Source organism: Maylandia zebra, linkage group LG15, assembly GCF_041146795.1.
Source record: "Maylandia zebra isolate NMK-2024a linkage group LG15, Mzebra_GT3a, whole genome shotgun sequence".
NCBI classification, from domain to species: Eukaryota; Metazoa; Chordata; class Actinopteri; order Cichliformes; family Cichlidae; genus Maylandia; species Maylandia zebra.
This window is the reverse complement of record NC_135181.1, coordinates 24,410,632-24,430,458: the sequence shown is the minus strand read 5'-3', so window position 1 is coordinate 24,430,458 and position 19,827 is coordinate 24,410,632. Positions and strand designations below refer to the sequence as shown.

Here is a 19,827-nt window from a genome sequence, read left to right as displayed (position 1 = left end):
TAGGGTGGACTCAACATGAAAACACTTGGAGGGTTAATGTGTGTTAACAGAATATTGGACTGGGGAACTTGGGCCCAAAGATGCTCCAACCCAGAAAGAAGACACATTACAAGCTGCACTAATGATCTTTTCTTTTCATCACTCTGCTGCCAGATTTTGTGAGTATGTGCCGCTGACAAACAGACAGCTCCAGGGAAAAAAGCTGACCCCCAAAAAATGCCTTTGTATGTTTGTGGCTTGTAACAGAAGGGCCAAATATTTACTTGTGTGACTGCGGGAAGTGAAGCTGCAATCATCAAGACTAGGGATGGGTATCGTTTAGGTTTTATCCGATACCGGTGCCAAACCGGTACTTTTGAAACGGTGCCGGTGCTTAAACGGTGCTCGAACCGGTGCTCGAACCGGTGCTTAAAGAATGGAGAACACAAAATTGGTTCAAAAACCTCTCATGTTCAGCTGTTTTTTTGTAAAAAGATAACAATGTTAGCCTTTTCTGCAGCTATGGGGCATATATGGTATCACTCTTGGCTGGAAGCAGTGCTTAAACAATGGAAAAAACACAAACTTTGTCCAAAAACCTCTCGTTTAGCTGTTTTCCACTTTTTCTTTGGTCATTTTAGCCTTTTTGGCCAGGGTGAAGGGAGTATCTGCCATCAAACAAGAAGACAGCCGCATGTAGCTATGATGATGTTTGCTAGTTCACCTTACATGCATTAATGTAATAACGTGGTTAGCATACTCAACGTAAATTACACACCAACAACATTAAGCTACTCGCCCAGAGAAGAACGGCTGCTGCTGCCATCATCATCCGTCATCATTTCTGCTACACTGGCAGGGCTAGGGGCCAGGACTCTACTCTTCGGGTTTTTGGGGGATGTGGCTAACTCCGGGTCCGATAACAGGCACCACACCCGCAGTAGATGTGCACGGTGTGAGGTCTCGCGGCAAGCTATCAAATACGGCGCATTTCTCGGCTTTTAAAAAAAATGCTGTGTCGCCAGGTGTTTCATCGGATTTGAGGTGTTACCTCCTTTGCACAGTATCAGCTTAAAGCACTTGTTGCAGGCTGCTGAGTTTGCATATTTTGCTGTGAAGTACAGCCAGACTTTTGACCGCTTCACCTTGGGCATTTTTAATCTGTAGCTCTGCTCTAAAAGAACGTACGTACCTGGGCCCGCCTACTATCCTCAGAAACGTAAAAGGATTGGCTAGAATCTAAAGTGTATCAGAGCTCAGGGAAAAAAAAAGCACCGAAATAAAGCACCGAAATGTGCGCTGCTTTTCGGTCTGGTTACTACCGTTTATGACAGAACCATTGCCATAATGGCACCGGATACCGGATACCATCCCTAATCAAGACATAAAGCTCATGTGCCAATAACTGCAGTTCCTCTAATGTCCACTTGAGGCTACCGCAAAGTTACCTATGTTCTGTATGGGTTATTTCCTTCTTTAGAGCAGATGTGTAAGCTGTGAGTTTGGAAACTGTCAAGGCTTTTATAGTATAGTTATAAGTTAAGGAGTCAAAATTCAAAGAAACTAGAATCCAACAGGTGGTCTCACTTTGCTGCATCCACCTTTTATGTACATAATATGCTCAAGTCCCACCTCCAGCCCCAAGTGGGCCAACACCCCCCTCGCAACTAAAATTAAAGGTTTAATTATCACCAAGATTTGCTTTTGTTCGTTTTTCTGAGAAGCTGTAACTGACGACATGTTCATCGACACCAGAGGTGTCAGTGGAGTTAAGCTAATCATCCGGCTGTTTTCCTTCCAGGGTCACATACACTAGTGTCAAATGGAAATAAGAGAATCTATTGACTCTTATATAAAGTGCTGTTTCACAGAGATGGTTGGGACGGTATGATATGCGCTCTCCTAAAGCTTTTCGTGGTCTTCTCTGAGTGGGACGCTTTTAAATCACACTCTGGTCGCTACCTAATGTCAGGATGTCAGACCATCTTGGCGTCAGTAGAAAGGGCACTGCTGACTGTAGGTCCCACCTTCCAATTAAAAGTTGGGTAACACCATGATGTTCAAGCAAGGCCAAAGCACTTACGTCCAGCACTCTATCAAGACTTATTCCACCATGACAAGTGAGACCACACGGGAAGGTTTGCTTTCTCTTCGCTAACGGTTGGTCCAATCTGTGATCTGGTTTTTGTTTTGAGAGTCAGATCAAATAGAAACATATGTTTGCTCACGGTTAACATTTATTTTGTCTGTTCTTTCATAAATACTTCCTGTAACTGTCATTGATTATATATGAATTTCTTTATTTTTTCAGCTTTCATCCTTTGGTGCATGCATGCATTTTCTCTTACTGCTAAAGATGAAAGACTGAAGAGTTTATTAAGTCTTACCATCTGTGATTTCTGATCCCGTGAGTGGCTCGCTCTCTTTGTGGCGGTAGGCAGCGACCACAGAGACTTGGTAAAGTGTCTCTGGAGTCAGACCTTCCAGCACGGTGCTGGTTTCATCTCCTGGCACCGTTTTTTCTTGGATCTCCTGGGAAAACATCGACTTCCACTGAACACGATACGTATTCACATTCCCAGGCGCCGCTGTCCAAGACGCCACGAAGCTGGTGTCAGTTACATCGCTGGTGACCAGGTTTTTAGGAGGACCCCCCTCTGGAAGTAACAGTTAAGCAGAGAATTAATCAAAGGAACGTGAGACAATAACTTATACTGTGTATGAAATATAAATGGCGATGTAATGTTGATTCCACAGTTTTAGTTTTTGACACCATAGCAGTTAAATTTCCTCTCAAATCACAGCAGATGTTTTCAGACTTGACTGTGAGCATTTTTTATACTGTACAGTCACATTGGCAGACATGTTTTAATGTTCTTTCCAGTATTTGTGACTTCTTTTATTTAAAACCATCCTCCCTTTTAAACAAAGGGACCATAATGGACGTGCTGCCAGATCTAATTATTTTTCAAAATGGAAACTATTAAAAGGCAATCGAGTGGACCGATCACCACAGCCATAAAGGCCTGAGAGGACGGCATAAACATATGTGAAGAGCTGTCCGGTGCTTTTTGTTCATATTTTGGGGATATTTTGAGATTTTTCAGCATCATTAGTGAGTGCAGAGCATTGGATAGGGGAAAGAAGAAAGACATAAAACATGTCGGGAACCGCATGAACTCAAAGTGTCCAAGCACCAACAGGAAATCTCTTTAATGTAGTTCACTGGATGTCTTTGCATCATCAAATCATCACTATAGTCCTCCTTTTATTGGAAGATCTTCTGCTGGACGCTTTGATATCTCACTTTTTTCAGCTTTTTGCTGGCTACTCTAGAGTTAATGGTTCGTGAATGTCTCTCTTGTGGGTTTTATGAACCTTTAGAACAATTTATCAAACAGAAAAGTCCTTTTTCACTCCATATTTTGCCTTGTTCCCATGTGTAACATATGTTATTAATATTTCTAGTTCTCTCCGACTGGATTAGATTTCTATTAATTATTACGTATTGGATATAAATCAATTATATTATATTTTTGGAAGCCTTTAAACATCAGATCCAGATGAAAATCAACCCTTCTGATTAACGCTGGCACATTCACAGTTCCTTTTCCTCTGTTGATCATTGACCACTGTTTATGTCCTGAAGGTGAGTTCAATATGATTTTTAGCAATACAATTAATCAATCAATAAAGGGAAATTTTCCAGTAATTAAAGCTGTCCAAATTCTGTTTTGCTAATTGTGGAACTGTGGAACATTACAAGCATAGTTTTAATTACTGGATACCTGGAGATTTGTTGTGGATACTCATCTGTATCTGAATGGACTAACTTGAATTTTAGTCATAATTTTTTTTTTTAAATCGCCTATTTCCAGACACGTGGGGTTTAAAATAATACTGCAACCTGAACTACAGCACATTTTCTTTTTCACAAATATTTACATGCAACTGCAATAAATGTAAGAGTCCTTAACCAAAGTGCTGGTTCATTATAGTGAAGGGAACATGGCAGCAATGTTACAAATCAGGTTCTGGGGGCCAACAGTGGAGCTCGAGATGCACAGGAATAAGATTTGTCTTGTTACTGGGATTTCTTCGTAAAGTTTGTTTGTGGTCTTTTCGTGCAAATTTGTCAGAGATAACACAACTGTCATGGTCCTGGGTCGTGTGACCCAGTGTGTTATGCTTAACCTATTTTGATGTTTATTGTTTGCTTAGGTTCTTTAAGGTAGTCCAGTCCTTTTTGTAATTATGTTACCCTTGCATTATGTCTCCCTTGCCCTTCGTGTGTTTATGTCTGTGTGTCTTGTACTGTCAAGTTCATGCTGTCAGTTATGTCACCTCCCCCTGTACTACGTCTCCCCGGTTCATGTCTCATGTTTCCTGTTTTACTTTGAAGGCCTGCATTCACTGTCTGTGTATTCAGCTCACTCCTCCTGTCCTGTCGTTAAGTTCATGTGTGTCAGCTGCGTTCCCATGTGTGGCCACTTCCCCTGATCATCCCTCATGTGTATTTAGTCTCTGTGTTTCTTACAGTCTGTGTCGCGTCGTCTGTGTTCCCACCCTCCGTGTTTCCATGCCTGGTCTGTTGTCTTCCAAGCCATAGCCTCACCATAGTTTGTTCCCAGTTTAGGTTTTTGTTTAGCCACGCCATCCCTGCTGTATTTGCACACCTTGTTTTCAGCCATAATAAAGGCTCGCCTTCTGTTAAAGCTCACTCCCGTCTGTTCACTTGTGTACGCACCTGGGTCCATTACACGCATTCTCCACTCGGTCCGTCACAGCGGACCGTGACAACAACAGTTTCAGGATTTTTCCAGATTTTTGTTCTTGGACTCTCTTGGGGGGGGCTTTGCGTCAGTCACGTTTCAAAGTTAACCTTAATTATCTGTCAAAATGTTCTAGCCCCTCCCCCACTAAGCCCCATTTTTCTTTACTGGCTGCCCTTCACAAACAGAAGGTTTGAACAGCAAATGGGTGTGGCTTATTGCCAGATACCAAGTGCTTCTGTGCTTCTGATTGTTGGGGATATCTCTGTGTTATTGTAGGTCTTTACTTTACATTATAAAGGACCTTGAGGCAACTTTTGCTGTGATGTTGCACTATACAAATAAAACTGTCCTTCATCCCCACTCCCCCTGCTGACCTATGCATACCTGGGCCCATGCATGCTTTCGTCTCAGCTCGACTCTCTCACACCCTCTCTGTTTTACACTAATTTGCTCATGAAAAGCACTCTTGCACAGTGCAGTGAGGTTCATTGTTTTATAGGATTTCCAAAGAGGCAGCAGTCCCTGAGGAAACGTTGGATTCCATGTGTGGGCGAGGTCAGCGATCAGAATATTTGCGTACCATGTCTGAGTTTGACTGACGAGCACCTCTTCAACAAACCCAGGGCAAGGCATAGACTGATCCCACCAGTTAAACAAGCTGAACTTTGGGGATCAAATATGCTGTGGCATAAACTCAGTGCTGGTAGAAGTGATATGGACTGTAAAACTGGTTCATGTTAAAGTTTTCAGATGATTTAGGACCTTAACTCAACTTCCTGACAGCTTCAGTCACACACAATATACACACGGATATACACAAACCCCAAAAATCTACTTTGTGTTGCCTCTCACTGTTGGGTTGCCTGACTCGTGTTGCCTCTTGCTGACATACAATCTCCTCTTCTTCCATCATTCACAAATATTTCCAGCAATCTGCTGTGTCTGGATAGGAAAGTGAAAAAGGGAGGGCCAATATTAAATTATAGCTCTTCGTCTGTGGCGATGAAGTTTCCACAACAGGATAATTATCACCAAATATTAAATCCAGCTATATAATCAGCGCAATAAGCGTGAAATAAATCACATTCAAGCTTTTTTGCCAGTCGATACAGATCTTTGGAGAGAAGGGAGGGGAAAAAAAGGAAAACTCCCTGCTCAACAAATATTTATGCAAACTCAAAATAATTAGAAAACATGAGAAATAACTCAAATTAAAAGGGAGCCTGGATGTTATTGAGAGCCAAAATGATGGCGGAAATATAATTTTTATCGTCTTTTTAAATGTGCAAAACATGTGGCCAAACAGAAACACAAGCTCTATTAGTGAATTAAGTCGCTAACAAGTTCTCAGGCATGTCAGGACAAACAATTTAACAAGATTGAACCAGCAGATTGTTCTGTGCTCACAGCAGCATGGGAAAGATGTACAAGGTACAGATGACCCAAATTAAGGCTTTTATTTTGACAGTCTGCATCTTATTTCAATCAATTTTTATTTCTGAGAAGAAAAAGGTTCTTCTGTCACTACAAAGTTTAATTTTCAATCCTCTGTGTTTTGAAGGTTCACTTTTGGAGAATCTTCAAGAATGTGAAATGTGCCGATGGAATTCAGGAAAAACTGTCAAGCGTGTACTTCTTAGTTTATTTTTAACTGTCACTGGTGCTCAGCTTCAGTCACCCCATTTTCACTGCACTGCACCTCTGCCATCAGCAGGAAGCTACCAATGTTGCCATTTGTTTTATCTTCCCGGAGGAGCTCTGGCTCAAAAAATTGGAAAATAACAGCCGTCACATGGAGTGTGGAATATCTGGACATTCTCAGACATCTTTTTCCACAGTCCATCAAAGTAAATCGGAATAAAACCACAGAAATTAAAGACAGTATTGCTGATTTCTACCACTGTCTATCTATAAACTATCTACAAATCAAATTCAAGCTGCTTTCAGCTTTTTCCAGGGAAGTTCAGAGTTTGGGGCTAGTTTGGCTAGCACCTTCGTCACTCATAGCGTGAACAGAAATAGCACCTGAAGGCCATGTGACTGAGGCGGGTCTGAGGTCCTCTCAGGTCTGGCCTCTTTGTGCTGTGTCTGGGACTCCCTGCAGTCACAGTGGAAAGTCTCTGGGATCGCTGCCTTGTATAAAGTTGGCTATTTGACATGTTCCACTGCAAAGTGTGCAGAGTCACTGCAGTTTCATCAGGGCAGCCTAGGTGGAGATAAAAACTTCACTCTGGTGGTGTTGCTGGTGCTGCTTCATATCACGAGAAAAAGTCTGTCTAGCTCACTGAATAAGAGAGGAACTGCCCTGAAATTGAGTTTCCACTCCGCGTGACTGGGTTCACATTAAAGGGCCCGTGCTGTCACATGGCGTGTACATAAAGCTGATTCAAAACACTACAAAGAGAGTAACTGACAGGGGGGGTCATATTTCTCCAATATTAGTTTTCTTTATTGGCTCTCTGTTAAATCCTGGATCTAATTTAATTTGCTATTTATTGATTTCCCCCTTTTCAAAATTAATTTATCTGTATGTTTATTTATTGTCACAGTAGTTTGTCTGGGAACTAGTGTGTTTTTGATTAGTTATATATTTGGATTTGTTGGTTTTTATGGTTTTGATTCTCATTATTGTTTTCTGCTTATGTTATATTCTTAGTTCTAGTCCTTAGGTTTGTGTTACCTTGCCTTCCCATGCTCCACATCTCATGTTTAGTTACTTTTGTCTCTGTGCTCCATGTTCGCTCTTTCTTCCCTGTCAGCCGTGTCTCCTTGTCAAGTCTGCGTCTCTGTGCCTGTCTTGTATTTCCTGTTATACATTGACAGTCTTCTGTGTCCTGTGTTTTCAGTTTTGCTTCCTCCCCGTCTTGTTATGTCAGATTAGTCCCAGCTGTGGCTCCCTCCTGTTTCTCATCCCCTTGTTACCCCCTGGTGTATTTAAGCCCTGTGTTTTCCTATGGCTGTTGCTGTTTACCCTGTGTGCTGTGCATGTTTTGCTGGGCTCCTTGGTACCCAGGTTACTTCTGAGTTTTTTCTTAGCTTCTAGTTTTTAGGTTTTCTTTTCCTTTCCTGTTTGTATTATATGGGTTTGTTGGCACAGCATTAAAGCTGCCTTCCTGAGTTCACGCCTTAGTTTCTCGTGAGTGCTGCATTTGGGTCCTTCATCCTGTCTGCCACACTCTCACACGTGACATTTATGTCTTTATTTTTGGCTGTGTCAGTCTCCTGTACAACAAGTCTAATAGAATCTGATAAAACAGGAAAATAAGTCAGAACCCAAATCATCATTAACATTCAATTACAGTTAAAATGCTTAAAAATGAATGCATCTGTTTTTGTAGGTTCTTCTAATATAGATTATCTAGCACTATTTTATTTAATATTTATTTTATTTGTATATTTTACCAGATCTCTTTTCTATCTGTGCCAGACACTTTCATTTTACTTACAGGCAGTTTAAAATTTTGTATTTATTTCTTTGCCTTTGTCTTTTTGATTTCTATCAAGTTGATACTTGCTGCATATTTTTTTCTAATTACTATCAGCTGGTCATTCATCTATGAAGGACTGCACTAATCTGCATGAAATGTGCTATCCAAATAAAGTTTAACTGATCAACTGATTAATTTTAATGTCTGGAAACTTTGTTCACAGCCAGTGTGACCACAGCAAACCACAGCAGGTTTTTTCCCCCCCTTTTTAAACTTTATCACCTCAATTTCTTTAGCTAAAGATATTTTTTCCCTCTTATATAGCAATTGTCAGCCAAACTCACTGAACAAAGAACACGCTGGTAGACTAGATCAGAACTTAATTTCACCTGAGGCGCAAAAGCTGCAAAGAAACAAGTCCCCTGCTGAAAGCTGAGGTCATTTTCACAGGTTACGACACATTTAGTGTCCCAAGCTGATGCAACTGCCAAAGAAAAGAACTTATTACGAGAATTAAACCTCTATATATGTATTTTTAGATCTTATGAGGCTGAAATTTAGAGGTTTATGGAAGTCCAAGTTGTGAAAATATAAAAGATCATCCTTAAAAGTCATTAACATAAAAGCAGAAAACAAAAACTGTCTGGAAAATCTCTTTAAATATACCTCATCATCCCCATTCTTGCAGCTTTTACTGACATTTGTTTTTACTAGTTTGGAGCTTTTTTTTCAGTGCTCTGTGGAAACCATTCAAATTGAATTATATAACTCTGGATATGCACAGTCATCAATCTGACAAAAAAGCGACATGTTCGCTTCATATTAAAAAACATTTTCCATCCCACAGCAGCATCACACTCCCCCAGTTCCACAATCAGGAAGTCCTGGTCAATGTCAGCATGCTGGAGTTCTTCCAAATGCAGGAGTGAAGCAGAAAGCAGCTGCAGCTCCTTTTAAATATCAGCTGTGGACAGGCTTATGTCACACAGCTGAGCGAGATGGGCCACACTTACGCAAACGTCTTTAGACTTTATCCCGAGATCTGCTGTGTGAGTGTTTGAACAAGTTCGAAACAATGAAAACAAAGCCTCTGTTCAGCATTCACACAGTAGGCAGTAGTTTGGTTTGATGGATCACAGAAAACATTGTGCTGAATCTGGCTTGGAGACGAGTTTTCCATTTTAGCATCCATAAACGTAAATCTCCAGTGCAGAAAACAAGGTCCTGATGAAATCTAACATGGGCTCTAACTGTACAGTTATAGTTTTAACTTGGCTTTAATGTGGGTAAAGGCTCACTGCTGATCTGAGAACATTAAGCCTACATGTGCACAGGACGCAAAGGTAATGATCGCCCTCCTGCCAGCTGCTGATGTGGGCTACAACCGGGAGAGTCTGGAGCATTACCACTACAGTTACTGACAGTTTTCTGAACAAGCTAAAGTTCACTCTGTGTCTTTAAGCTTTCACACATGAAAAACACAACCTCAGCTTCAGGCCCAATAACATGAGAGAAGTCAGCTGTGAGCTTTGAGCACCATAAACAGCTAAAGGAGTGCTGAGCACTGGCAGCAGATATGAGCAAATATCACTTGTACCAGTTGGAAAAAGTTGTTTTTATTAGCTCACTAGGTAATAGTGTTTATGCCCTGGTTGTGGTGAAATCGACCGCTGAAGCACCAGTCACCCAAGCCTAGAGATATGTCGGTGACCACCTGGTAATCACCCCCTGCAGGGGACATATATATGTTTGTAGATAAGTCAACATCTCCCACCTGAATTACAGATGACTGGAACTGAACAACGCAATCACAGGGAGGATATTCCAATAACCACTCGCTAAACCAGGAAGGGAATATAACCTCCAGCTGCAGGTGGCACAGGGGGTAACTAGGCCTGTGTGACTGAGGCCTAAAATAAGGAAACGTGGTAACAAAGAGGCAGAGATGCTGGCCACACAGTGAACTTACACTAATGTCTTAACAGTTAGTGCGCACAGCACTACATCCTCAAAGAGACACAATCTTCCTTTTTATGCACAATTAGCACCTGACCTGTTTTACTGATGCGAACGGGCTAAAAATGGTTGAGTGATGCACACATTTTGATGATTTTTTTCTAATTTATAGCTCAAGTGGATAGGTACATAGCTTTTAAATGGAGTCTATGGTTGTATTGGAAGATATCTGGGGTTTAAAGTACTGAAATAAGAACAAATAAATAGAGGATTTGTGCTGATATACTTTCTATACAAAGAAAATAACCAAAGTCATGCATCGCTTAGAAAGAAGAAATGTTTTTACCTCATAGTCCAGCAGACCAAGACCTTGGCTGTGTTCCTAACTGAGTGAAATAATACGAGCTTTGTCAGGATGATTTAAAGTTCAGCTTATCTTGTTAAATAGCTGTGAGTTCAAAATAAATGTAATCATTATTTCTGAATCAAGCAGCGCTGTATCACATTATTAAAAATCTCAGTTGGACTGTGAGCGCTGAACTCTCCCTTACAATTTACATCTTAACTTGACCTCATGACTTTTTCCATCATGGTCTAGGAAATATGTTTAGGAAAAGATATCATAGGGAATGTTTGGACTCTACATCACACTGTGCCAGTATGCACCCAACAACCTGAAGCATCGGAAAAAAGGCATGGCACAGCAACTGGGGAGGCATCTGGAGCCTTTGGACAAGACTATTAAATTCCAGGCAAGCCCTCACAAGGTGCAGAGAAAGAAAGAGAGAGAGCAACAGCGCGAGAATAACACGCAAGGTTGAGAAGGAGAGAGACAGACGAGTGGAGCTAGACAGAATGGGAGAGAAATGGTGAAGACAGACAGAGAGACAGGCATGAGTCAGTCTCCCCTGCTCCTCCTAACCTTCCAGCCTTGCTCTCAGCTGGCTTACATTCCTGTCCGGTCTTGCTGCTCCTCATCTCCACCTCTCACTCTGGCTGTCTGCTGCTCTGTCCACTGCTGTGTTACTGTAAGTGCTTTGGAGAGCAGCTACTCCACTCCAAGAGTCCAAACATGGCTTAAAGTGGACATGTTCAGCTTTTCCTAATGTTCAGTCTTATGTTCTGCTCCACAGGTAGGCGTTCACGTTAAAAATGCCCAAGGTTTGGAAATATGATGTCAGTGTATGAACAAATGATACCCATGAGCCAAAAATCAGATTTAAAACGACTCAAATTACTCTTATTATTCTACTCTTGACTCTGTATGATGTCATAAAGAAGCACAGAAGCTCCTCCCATATTCTTTAAAAAATCTTCTGTTTGCCAGGGACAGCCAATCAGAGGCTTAGAAAATTTAAGAAGAAGTTTTATGCTAACATTTTTTATGACTCAATAAAAAAAATTGGATTTGAATTTCAGTGCACGGTGCCTGCAAAGTATTTTATCTGTTTTGAATTTATTATATTGGTTTGAAAGATATGTCAGGTGCTTGCTGATGTGTGTAAATTTGCTATATTAATAAACTAACTTGACTAAATGGCTCACACAGAGTATGAATTGAGGGAATTTTTGCCTCTAGGAAAAATGTTTCAAGCTGTAATCAAAGTGAGGTCATTGCAGTTAAACGCCGTGTGTTTAAACCTGTGGTTCACCAGGATGTAGCTCACTTCTATGGCGTTAAGCCTCTACAGGAGTATGCCTGATGTAAAACTCGTCCGTAAATTATGACCATGCTTGCAGGTCTCTGAGAGGACCATCTGCATGCAACCCCAATGTATATGTGCCGACAAACATGCACAAACATGCAAAAACTGAGAATGTGTAAGCAGACCTGCGTGCAGGCAGGTTTCATAACTAATGTTAAAGTACAAAAATATTCCATAAAGTGGAAAAAAGAAAAAGTGTCAGGAGCGTCAGGAGAAGCTAGCGGAATAATTTCAGCTGGTGATTCTGTTTTCACAACACAGAGTGATGCAGTTTATAAAAATAAATAAATAAATACGTGTCGCCCAGCACAGTGTTGAGTCTATTCACATTTTTGCAGAACCTTTTTATATGATGATGATGGTGATAATAAAATGCTATTTAATCACTCCACAGTCTTATAGTCTTTTGCAATACAGCCTAAGACCAGATTTTTGACAAAATATTTTCAAATTTCCTCTGTTCACATCTTTAAATAGACTTGTCTGCCACTGTAGCTTGTAAAATCTATACTTTGCATTTGGTTTGAACACCTCATATGCCCTTAAAACCAGATTCACTAGGGCCCACGTCCTCATTTTAGGTTTGAGAGCGTTTTAGTAGGTAAAGGTGAATGCTTGGACATGAACTGAGCTGCGGTTTGGGGAAGGCCTCGAAGGGAACGGCAACGGGTCACGGGCCTGGCAGCTTGCAGAACTGAGGGAACCTATATAGATGAGAACCGGAAGGAGCATGTTTTGAGGCGTGGTCCTGCTCCTTAAATTCCGATACATAATCTCCAATTAAGTCAGGCATATCCATGTGCTTCAAACAAGCAGGCTGTTCTGATAGTATGGTTTCACGTAAGATGAATATTATGAATATTATAGTTCAAACATGGAAAACATGGAAAGCAGGACCCTCTCAAAGGTCAGAGCACACATGAAAAATATGAAGCACGTTATTTAGCACTTCTGGGTTGCAAAGAAGCTTGCAGCAGCGGCAGCTTAAGCAGCTTAAATAGTGCACCCTGATATATCAGGTTTATCGAACTGAAGCGTCTCATAAGTCATCAGCCAAAACAACTGGAATGAGCTTTAAATGAGATCAGCTCTACTTAATGACACTCCAGAACTAATGCTATGCTCAAATTCACCCAACATTAGTGGTATTCATAACACAACAGAGCAACCACCTGATCTAGTCTAAATAAAATACATGTGATTAGCTAAACTCTCCCTTCACTGGCTAGATTCCCTAAAGACTAAAATCTGACTCCAGAGGAGGTACAGAGGTTTACCTCCCGCTTTCGCTCCAATGTGATGCAATGCTGAAAGCTTATTATGACTTTTTTTGTCAAATAATGCCAAAAACATTACCTATATTAAGATTTAAGGTTGTTTTGACTTACCATATTCTTAACAATTAACCTAAGTGATATCAGAAATTATGGGTAAAGTCACAAAAATAATACCCAAGAGGTAAAAGAAGCAATTTTTAATACTAACAATAACCCTCTATGAAAACTGGAAGGCTTCCTCCTCTCCCCTCTCTCATGCTCTGAGTGTTTATTATTTCTCTCCAGTAACAATAATTCTGACCTCCAAGCCTCGCCGGGTATTGAAAATCAGATCATTTACAATATTTTGGAGCAAAAGAGCCTCATGTTAAACACAGACTTCCATTAAATGTTTGTTTTAAGAGTCCTTGTTATGATCTGGTTCTCTTCCAGCATTTAGTCACAGCAATTACGGAAAACCTCAAATATTAACAGTGGCTGTTGGGCGGTAATAAAAAAAACATTATCGGTTAATCTCAGGGGATCGGCACATCGCGGCTGTGTGCAAAAGCTGACACAGAAATCGTGTGCACCTTTAAACAGCCATGCAGTTTATTTTAAAGACTCTACGTTAGCTATACAGACCAGAATGAAGATAAGCTGGAATACAAATGTGCATTAATAAATGCTAATTAAGCTGAAAATTGGAGATTTTGTCAGGTGAGTCTGATGTTTTACCACCGAAAGTCACTTTTCATACAGAGATTAAGTTTTGCTTTTTAGCCAAAGGAACTTAAAATAATCAATGCTTCAGATATGTACGATCCAAGTCTGTGTAAAATGATAAGTCATGAAATTAGCATCAAGTCTACTGAGCTTTTTAGCCTGTTTTAGTTGATGGGGTTTTTTTTTTACCTTGATGGCTGCCTGCACAAGTCTAACCACCAGCAGAAGCAATACAATGCTGATGATACACCACAGACTGCTCTTTGTGTCTGACATCTGATAGTTTATGCTGCCATTATATACCCCAACGATTCAGGCTCCAGTTACACCGCTAACCCATCAATGTGTTTACCCTATCACATGGTATCCATCACTCACACTGGCAATTGCTTTAATTACATAGAACATGCTCAATTTTTCATCTCTAATGGTTACTCTACCTCCATGCACCATGATGTCTCCCATTGGCTGGTGAAATCTCTCTGAGGATTTTTGCTGCCACTGTGTTGGTGTTTTTAAACTATGTGTAATAAACGAGGGGTAAATCTGGGGGTAGAGACCTGTCAATTACAGACAGACCAACCCTAAAGCACACACAGCTTTATAGTCCTTTTTGACTCTAATGGAGACCATAATTTACTAAACGAACATCGTGTTTTATTAAATGAGACTTGAAACTAGTAATTGAGACTATATACTCACAAGGAAAGTATTTACTGAGGTCATAAATCAACAGAGAACATTTTCCCATAGACTTCGTTACCGCCTGACTTCTCGTTGCTACCTGTGTGGTTTAATTCAAAAATAAAGTGTCTACACTCTGTGTTTGAGGGGGCTTTTTTATCTGAAAAACAAAGAAAAACAGCTTTTCTCATGGAAACAGATGAAAGAGACAAACAAGCAGACAAAAAGGTGCATGTGTTGTGGCCCATTAATCATGCATCATGTGACTGGAGGAGAAAAAAACTGGATGGGAAACTCTCTGAGCCGGAGGACTACTTGACTAAGACACGAACTCCAGTTGCTCCACTGGAGCAGCGCAGAAGAAAATTGTTTTTACTGGGCAGCTACCAGCATGTCAATTAGTCAAAGAGACTCTAGAAGTGAAGTATGATTCAAAATTTCCCCTTTGAAAAATAACTGTTAAAATAAACCGTGAGTCATGGGCAGAGCTTCCTGCGTGTGCATTTTTCTTACTGTAGATGTATTTTTAAGCAAAAACTTTCCCCCTGATATCAGTCAGGAAAACTGGGACAAAGAGTTAACTGACTCCTATGTAACTGTGTGCTATGGGAGGTGGGACAAACTGCTAACAAAAAAGGAAGAATGTATGCAAAACCTCAAGGCTCTGCATCGATTTATAGTTTTGAGGTAAAGTCATGTTCTAATGGGAACAATATTATAAGCCAAATGAGGGGGAGAATAAATCCATCTGAGGGCCAGCTGGGCGTTTCATGTCAAAGAGGTGCAAGCTGGGATTAATCCTGTCCCATTTTATAAACTGTCAAATTCCAAAAAAACTAACAAAAATAGAGTCGACTCAGACGACACGCAGCTGCACTATGTGAAGGAGCTGAAAGGAACAGGAGGTGAAAGGTAAACGCTAAGAAAAGCTGTTTCCATGGCACCAAGGAGTATGATTTGTTTATTTCCAGCCTCTGCCTTCAGTTTTGGATAAAAGATTATAATCTTAAGCATCTTTGGAAGGCTCATCATTCCTCTCTAAAAGCAGTAAATCCGCCTGTGCTCGAATCTACAAAACTTCAGAAAAACATCTTCAGTTTGCTTCCTGTCTTTGTTGTTTATTGCCTCTGAGTGCACCATGGTCCATTTCTATCTCTGAGTTTATGTCTGTTTTTCATTCCTTTCCCTGTAAGGCTGCACAGATCTGACGAGGAGTTCAACAGGAGGCAGGCTGCGCTAACTTCGCAGAGCTCGCAGGGGTCAAAAAATGTGCACACTCCCACACTCCCGGGCACCGCAATGACTTTAAAGAGACACTTCATTCTATCAGAATAAAGTCTGATTCATTCCCATTCTTTAAGCCGGAACGACAGCTTGGACCCATTAAGTTTTAATCATCCCCAAATCCTTTGTGATTTAAAGGTGCAATTAGATTTTCATAGTTTTTAAAGTCCCCTAGCACCAAGTAAATGATCACTCCATGTCTGCAGGCACCTGCCAGGGATCAGAACCGGTGACTCAATGAGCCACTGAGCCAACTACTTGGACTTCTGGGCTCAGTTTGTCCCGAAAACAACAAAGATTTCCTTCAACTGAAGCTTCACTCATGTAGCTCTTATTTATAAGAACATCTGTTTCCCATTAATAGTTAACCCTGTGAAGCCTTTTTTATTTTTTGTTTGTTTGTTTTTTCAGTTTTCACACTGTTACATGGAGATCTATGGCACAGCATCAGGCTCAGCTAACTGAACCGTTTCCTGTTCAGCTTTAGCCTTGGCACTACAGTTCCCAAGATGCTTTGGCTCAGGCAGACAGGAAGTTTAATGCTACCACAGAGTTTTTAGTATTTGCTGGTTCTTCTTGTGTTCATATTTGTTTTCATTTGGTTTTTAACTAGGAAGCACATACAATGATGTTCATCCCATAGTGGAAAAAGATGCCATATACCAGATTTAGCTAATTTACCTCTGCAGTCTGTGGGTACATACACCCAATATTAAATGGGGCTAATGATCTTTTTTCTTTGGTGCCCAGCTTTTAAACCCGCTACAAACTACTCTTCCTTTGATGCAGCAGAGTCTAAAAGTGTACAACTGATATTAAAAAGGTTATTGTCCATTAACTTTTTATTAACGATAGTTTATGCTTTTTTATGTTTTTGTTGCATATGTCGATAACCACACTTGCCTTCTTTGGTAGTGCCCACAGTCTGTAGCGGCGTTCCGGGGCCGGACGGATATTCGGGAGTGACGGTGACGCGGTAGGTGGTTTGAGGCCGAAGCTCGTGGAGCACGGTGGTTATCTCCCTGCCAGTGGTGGTCGTCTCCATCCTCCGGCTCTCATCGTCAACCGGTTCATAGTTGAGTCGGTAGCGAATGACTGGTCCGGGAGCTGCTAGCCATGACACTCTGAAGCTGTCTGTTGTCTCTTCAGATACTCTGAGGTTGCTAACTGGGCCTTGTTCTGTGACACAAGTGAATCAGACACCCTCAGCTTTAACTGCATATCTTTACTCATTCATGCTGCCACTGTCCAAAACCTGAGCCTATTGTTCTGCGGTAACCTGCAGCAACCAACGTTGTGAATCAATCAATACACCTTCCAGTTCAATATTACACTTAATCACTTAATTTGTTCTATCACAAGTTTGGTCTTGGTATTAAAAACAGGTTTATATCTGTACTACACCTTTATGTTGATTAACAAAATATCTTAGCAGTGTGGAAAAAAAAAAGCATAAATAAATTGTTTATGACAGTATAAATACCTTCTAGCGTGGTCTGATAGCCAGTCACAGGCAAGCTTTCCCCTTTCTCGTAGTGGGCGTAGATGTTGACTTCGTAGCGAATGTAAGGGTTGAGGTAGGGCAGGAAGGCAGTGAGGGAGTCTCCGGGCACAGACATGGACACAAAATGCCCGTCGGGGTCATCTGCCGGCCTGAACTGAACCAGGTAGGACTCAACATTGGTGGCGTCCGTCTTCCATGAGGTCCTAAAGCTTCTGGAGCCGATCTCTGAGAAGGTCAGGTCCTTTGGCGAGATCAGTTCTGGAGGAGGAAGAAGATTTTTTTTTACTTAACAGGGTTCAGCAGCTAGTTCCTTTTTTGGCATAAAGAGTGTCTTCATTACGAATTAAGGAGAAGAAGAAGATGGTTAAATAATTAAAATAAAACAATACAGCACATTGCTCTGAGAAAAAAGATGATTATTCTCTGAAAGAAAATTATTTTATATGTAAACTCAGACGAGAATGGTAAAATCATCAATAAACTGTAATCACGCATTACCAGCCTTAACCTCAACCTTAACATTTGAGGTTAAGGCTGGTAACATCACCCCAATTCTGAGGCTATCCTCGCACTGGGAGGTGGATTTTCTTAAACTTCTATATAATCTGACTTCTTTCTTTAACCAGAGGAGCTGCTCCCTGCTGGTAATTGAGAAGAATGCAAGTTTAAGGTTTTCAGACCTGGAAGGTAAGCCAATATTTTATGTAAAGTCTTTCCAAAATAACCATATTAAGTAATGCCAGCATTGCATTAGATTACATTTTGGTAAGTTTGAAGGATTGCTGAGCAGTTCTGAAATGATGATCATGTTACAGAAGAACAATTCATTTTACTAGAAAGAGTAAAATGTTACATCAAAGTCAGGGTAAAGGTGTTATCTTAGGTTATTAGAATGAAAATGTAAAGTATTCAAATCATCATACAAAACTGTTTGTATGGTATCCATCTCTGTGGAAATTCTTTATAGCATTTTTAAATCTTGATAACTTTTTTTTTATCATGATTTGTGCTTTATCAGAAGTTAAAATGCAATTAGGTGTTTAATTCCAAAAACTAAACTGACTGACTAAATGTGGAACAACTGAGATATTTACAGGTGGTTTGACATCTGTTTTCAAAATACATCATCAGAAGAAATACATTCCTTGTCTGGCTCTGACATTAAACTGGGCTGACAAAATATGTGTCTGACATCTTTGATATAGTGAGAAAAACAGCATCTTTCTCCAAATCTGGCTGTTAGTTAAAGGTGATTCATAGTCACATGCTGCATCTTCTAAATCAGCCCCAGATGTGATTACCTATGAGTGTCCCCTGTCGTGAAAAGGGTCCCTTAGGAGTCCTGTTGTTGCAGATTTCAAAGTCCACACTCGGTGAGCTGCCTGAGATTTTGTTTTCCCACTAGGTCATTTGAGATTAGACCCACCACAAGCAACCCTGACTAATTTATTCATTGAAGTTTGCAACTTATCTCCCTGGTATTGATTTTTCAGACACAATGAACACATTACTTCAAGCAGCTGGCCAACAGGCTCAGATTTGCATCATCAATCAGCTCAGTCTTTCTAGTGGAAAAACTAAAGCAGTTCTACAATTCGTATTCTCTGGAAGCTCTCTTTTTTTCTTCCTGTCTAAGGCTGTTATCCATATGCATAAACCATCATCCGAAATAGACAAAAGTAGAAGAGAAAGCTGACCTACAAGGCAGTGCCATCATTCAGGATCGGGAGGGCTGAGACCCGCTACCAGAGCTCTTTAAGTTGGGCTCCTGCACATTCTCTTTGTTGACATAAAGTCATTATTATATAAGGATTATATAATTGGCAATCAAAGCTGGTGTGAGTCACATTTAATACTGCCAGACGTGGAAGCTCGTTTTGGCAAACACTGAGCGATTATTATTGCCCTTTTCTAAGAGGATGAAACAGCATTTGTGATTTAACATCTTTGGTGTTTAAACCCGACTACCAGACGTTTTGGGGTGGGTGATGACTTCAGTGCAAAGAACTGCACTTCAAAGGTTTGTTTATGTGACAGACAACACACCTGACAGCTTGCATAGACTTTGTGTGGTAACACACTGAGTCATCTGCTGCTCTGGCTCAGTTTAAACAAATGCAAATACATCTCTGCAAAGGACTATTTGACCCATTTACACATGCAGAAACTCTCCCTGTCCTTGAAAGATCAAAAGGTGGGCATGTGTTTTACACATTGAGGCAAAAAAAAAATGGTTTTAGCTAATAAAGACATGCTCAGAAAAGGGACATGAAAGTAATCATGTCCATGTGGATGGCTGATGGTACAGTTATGTACTCTCATCGACCTCACAGGGGGGTAAAGTTGCAACCGACTGCTGCTGTGGTTAATTGTTAAAATGTTGATTTCTTGACTGCACGTGTAACAATAACATTAGTTAACTGGTAGATTTAGAACTTGAGCTGAAATTTTAAAGAAAAGATTTCTAATTATTGTACTAAACCCATGGGTTGATCAAAAGCATTGGCATTGTTTCTAGCACTGTATGCA

At 40.6% G+C, this 19,827-nt stretch overlaps 1 protein-coding gene across 4 annotated transcripts in view; it reads right to left on the bottom strand.

Annotated features, from left to right (window-relative positions):
• The window catches only part of col12a1b (collagen, type XII, alpha 1b), a 149,264-nt gene that overhangs the window by 112,106 nt on the left and 17,331 nt on the right, over nucleotides 1-19,827 (bottom strand). For all 4 annotated transcript variants that reach the window (XM_024799003.2, XM_024799001.2, XM_076874176.1 and 1 more), the window contains exons 11-13: nucleotides 17,278-17,556; nucleotides 16,698-16,973; nucleotides 2,367-2,636 (exon numbers count right to left, since the gene is read on the bottom strand). In XM_024799003.2, the coding sequence (XP_024654771.2) occupies nucleotides 2,367-2,636; nucleotides 16,698-16,973; nucleotides 17,278-17,556 (825 nt within the window). The remainder of the gene's footprint in view (nucleotides 1-2,366; nucleotides 2,637-16,697; nucleotides 16,974-17,277; nucleotides 17,557-19,827) is intronic.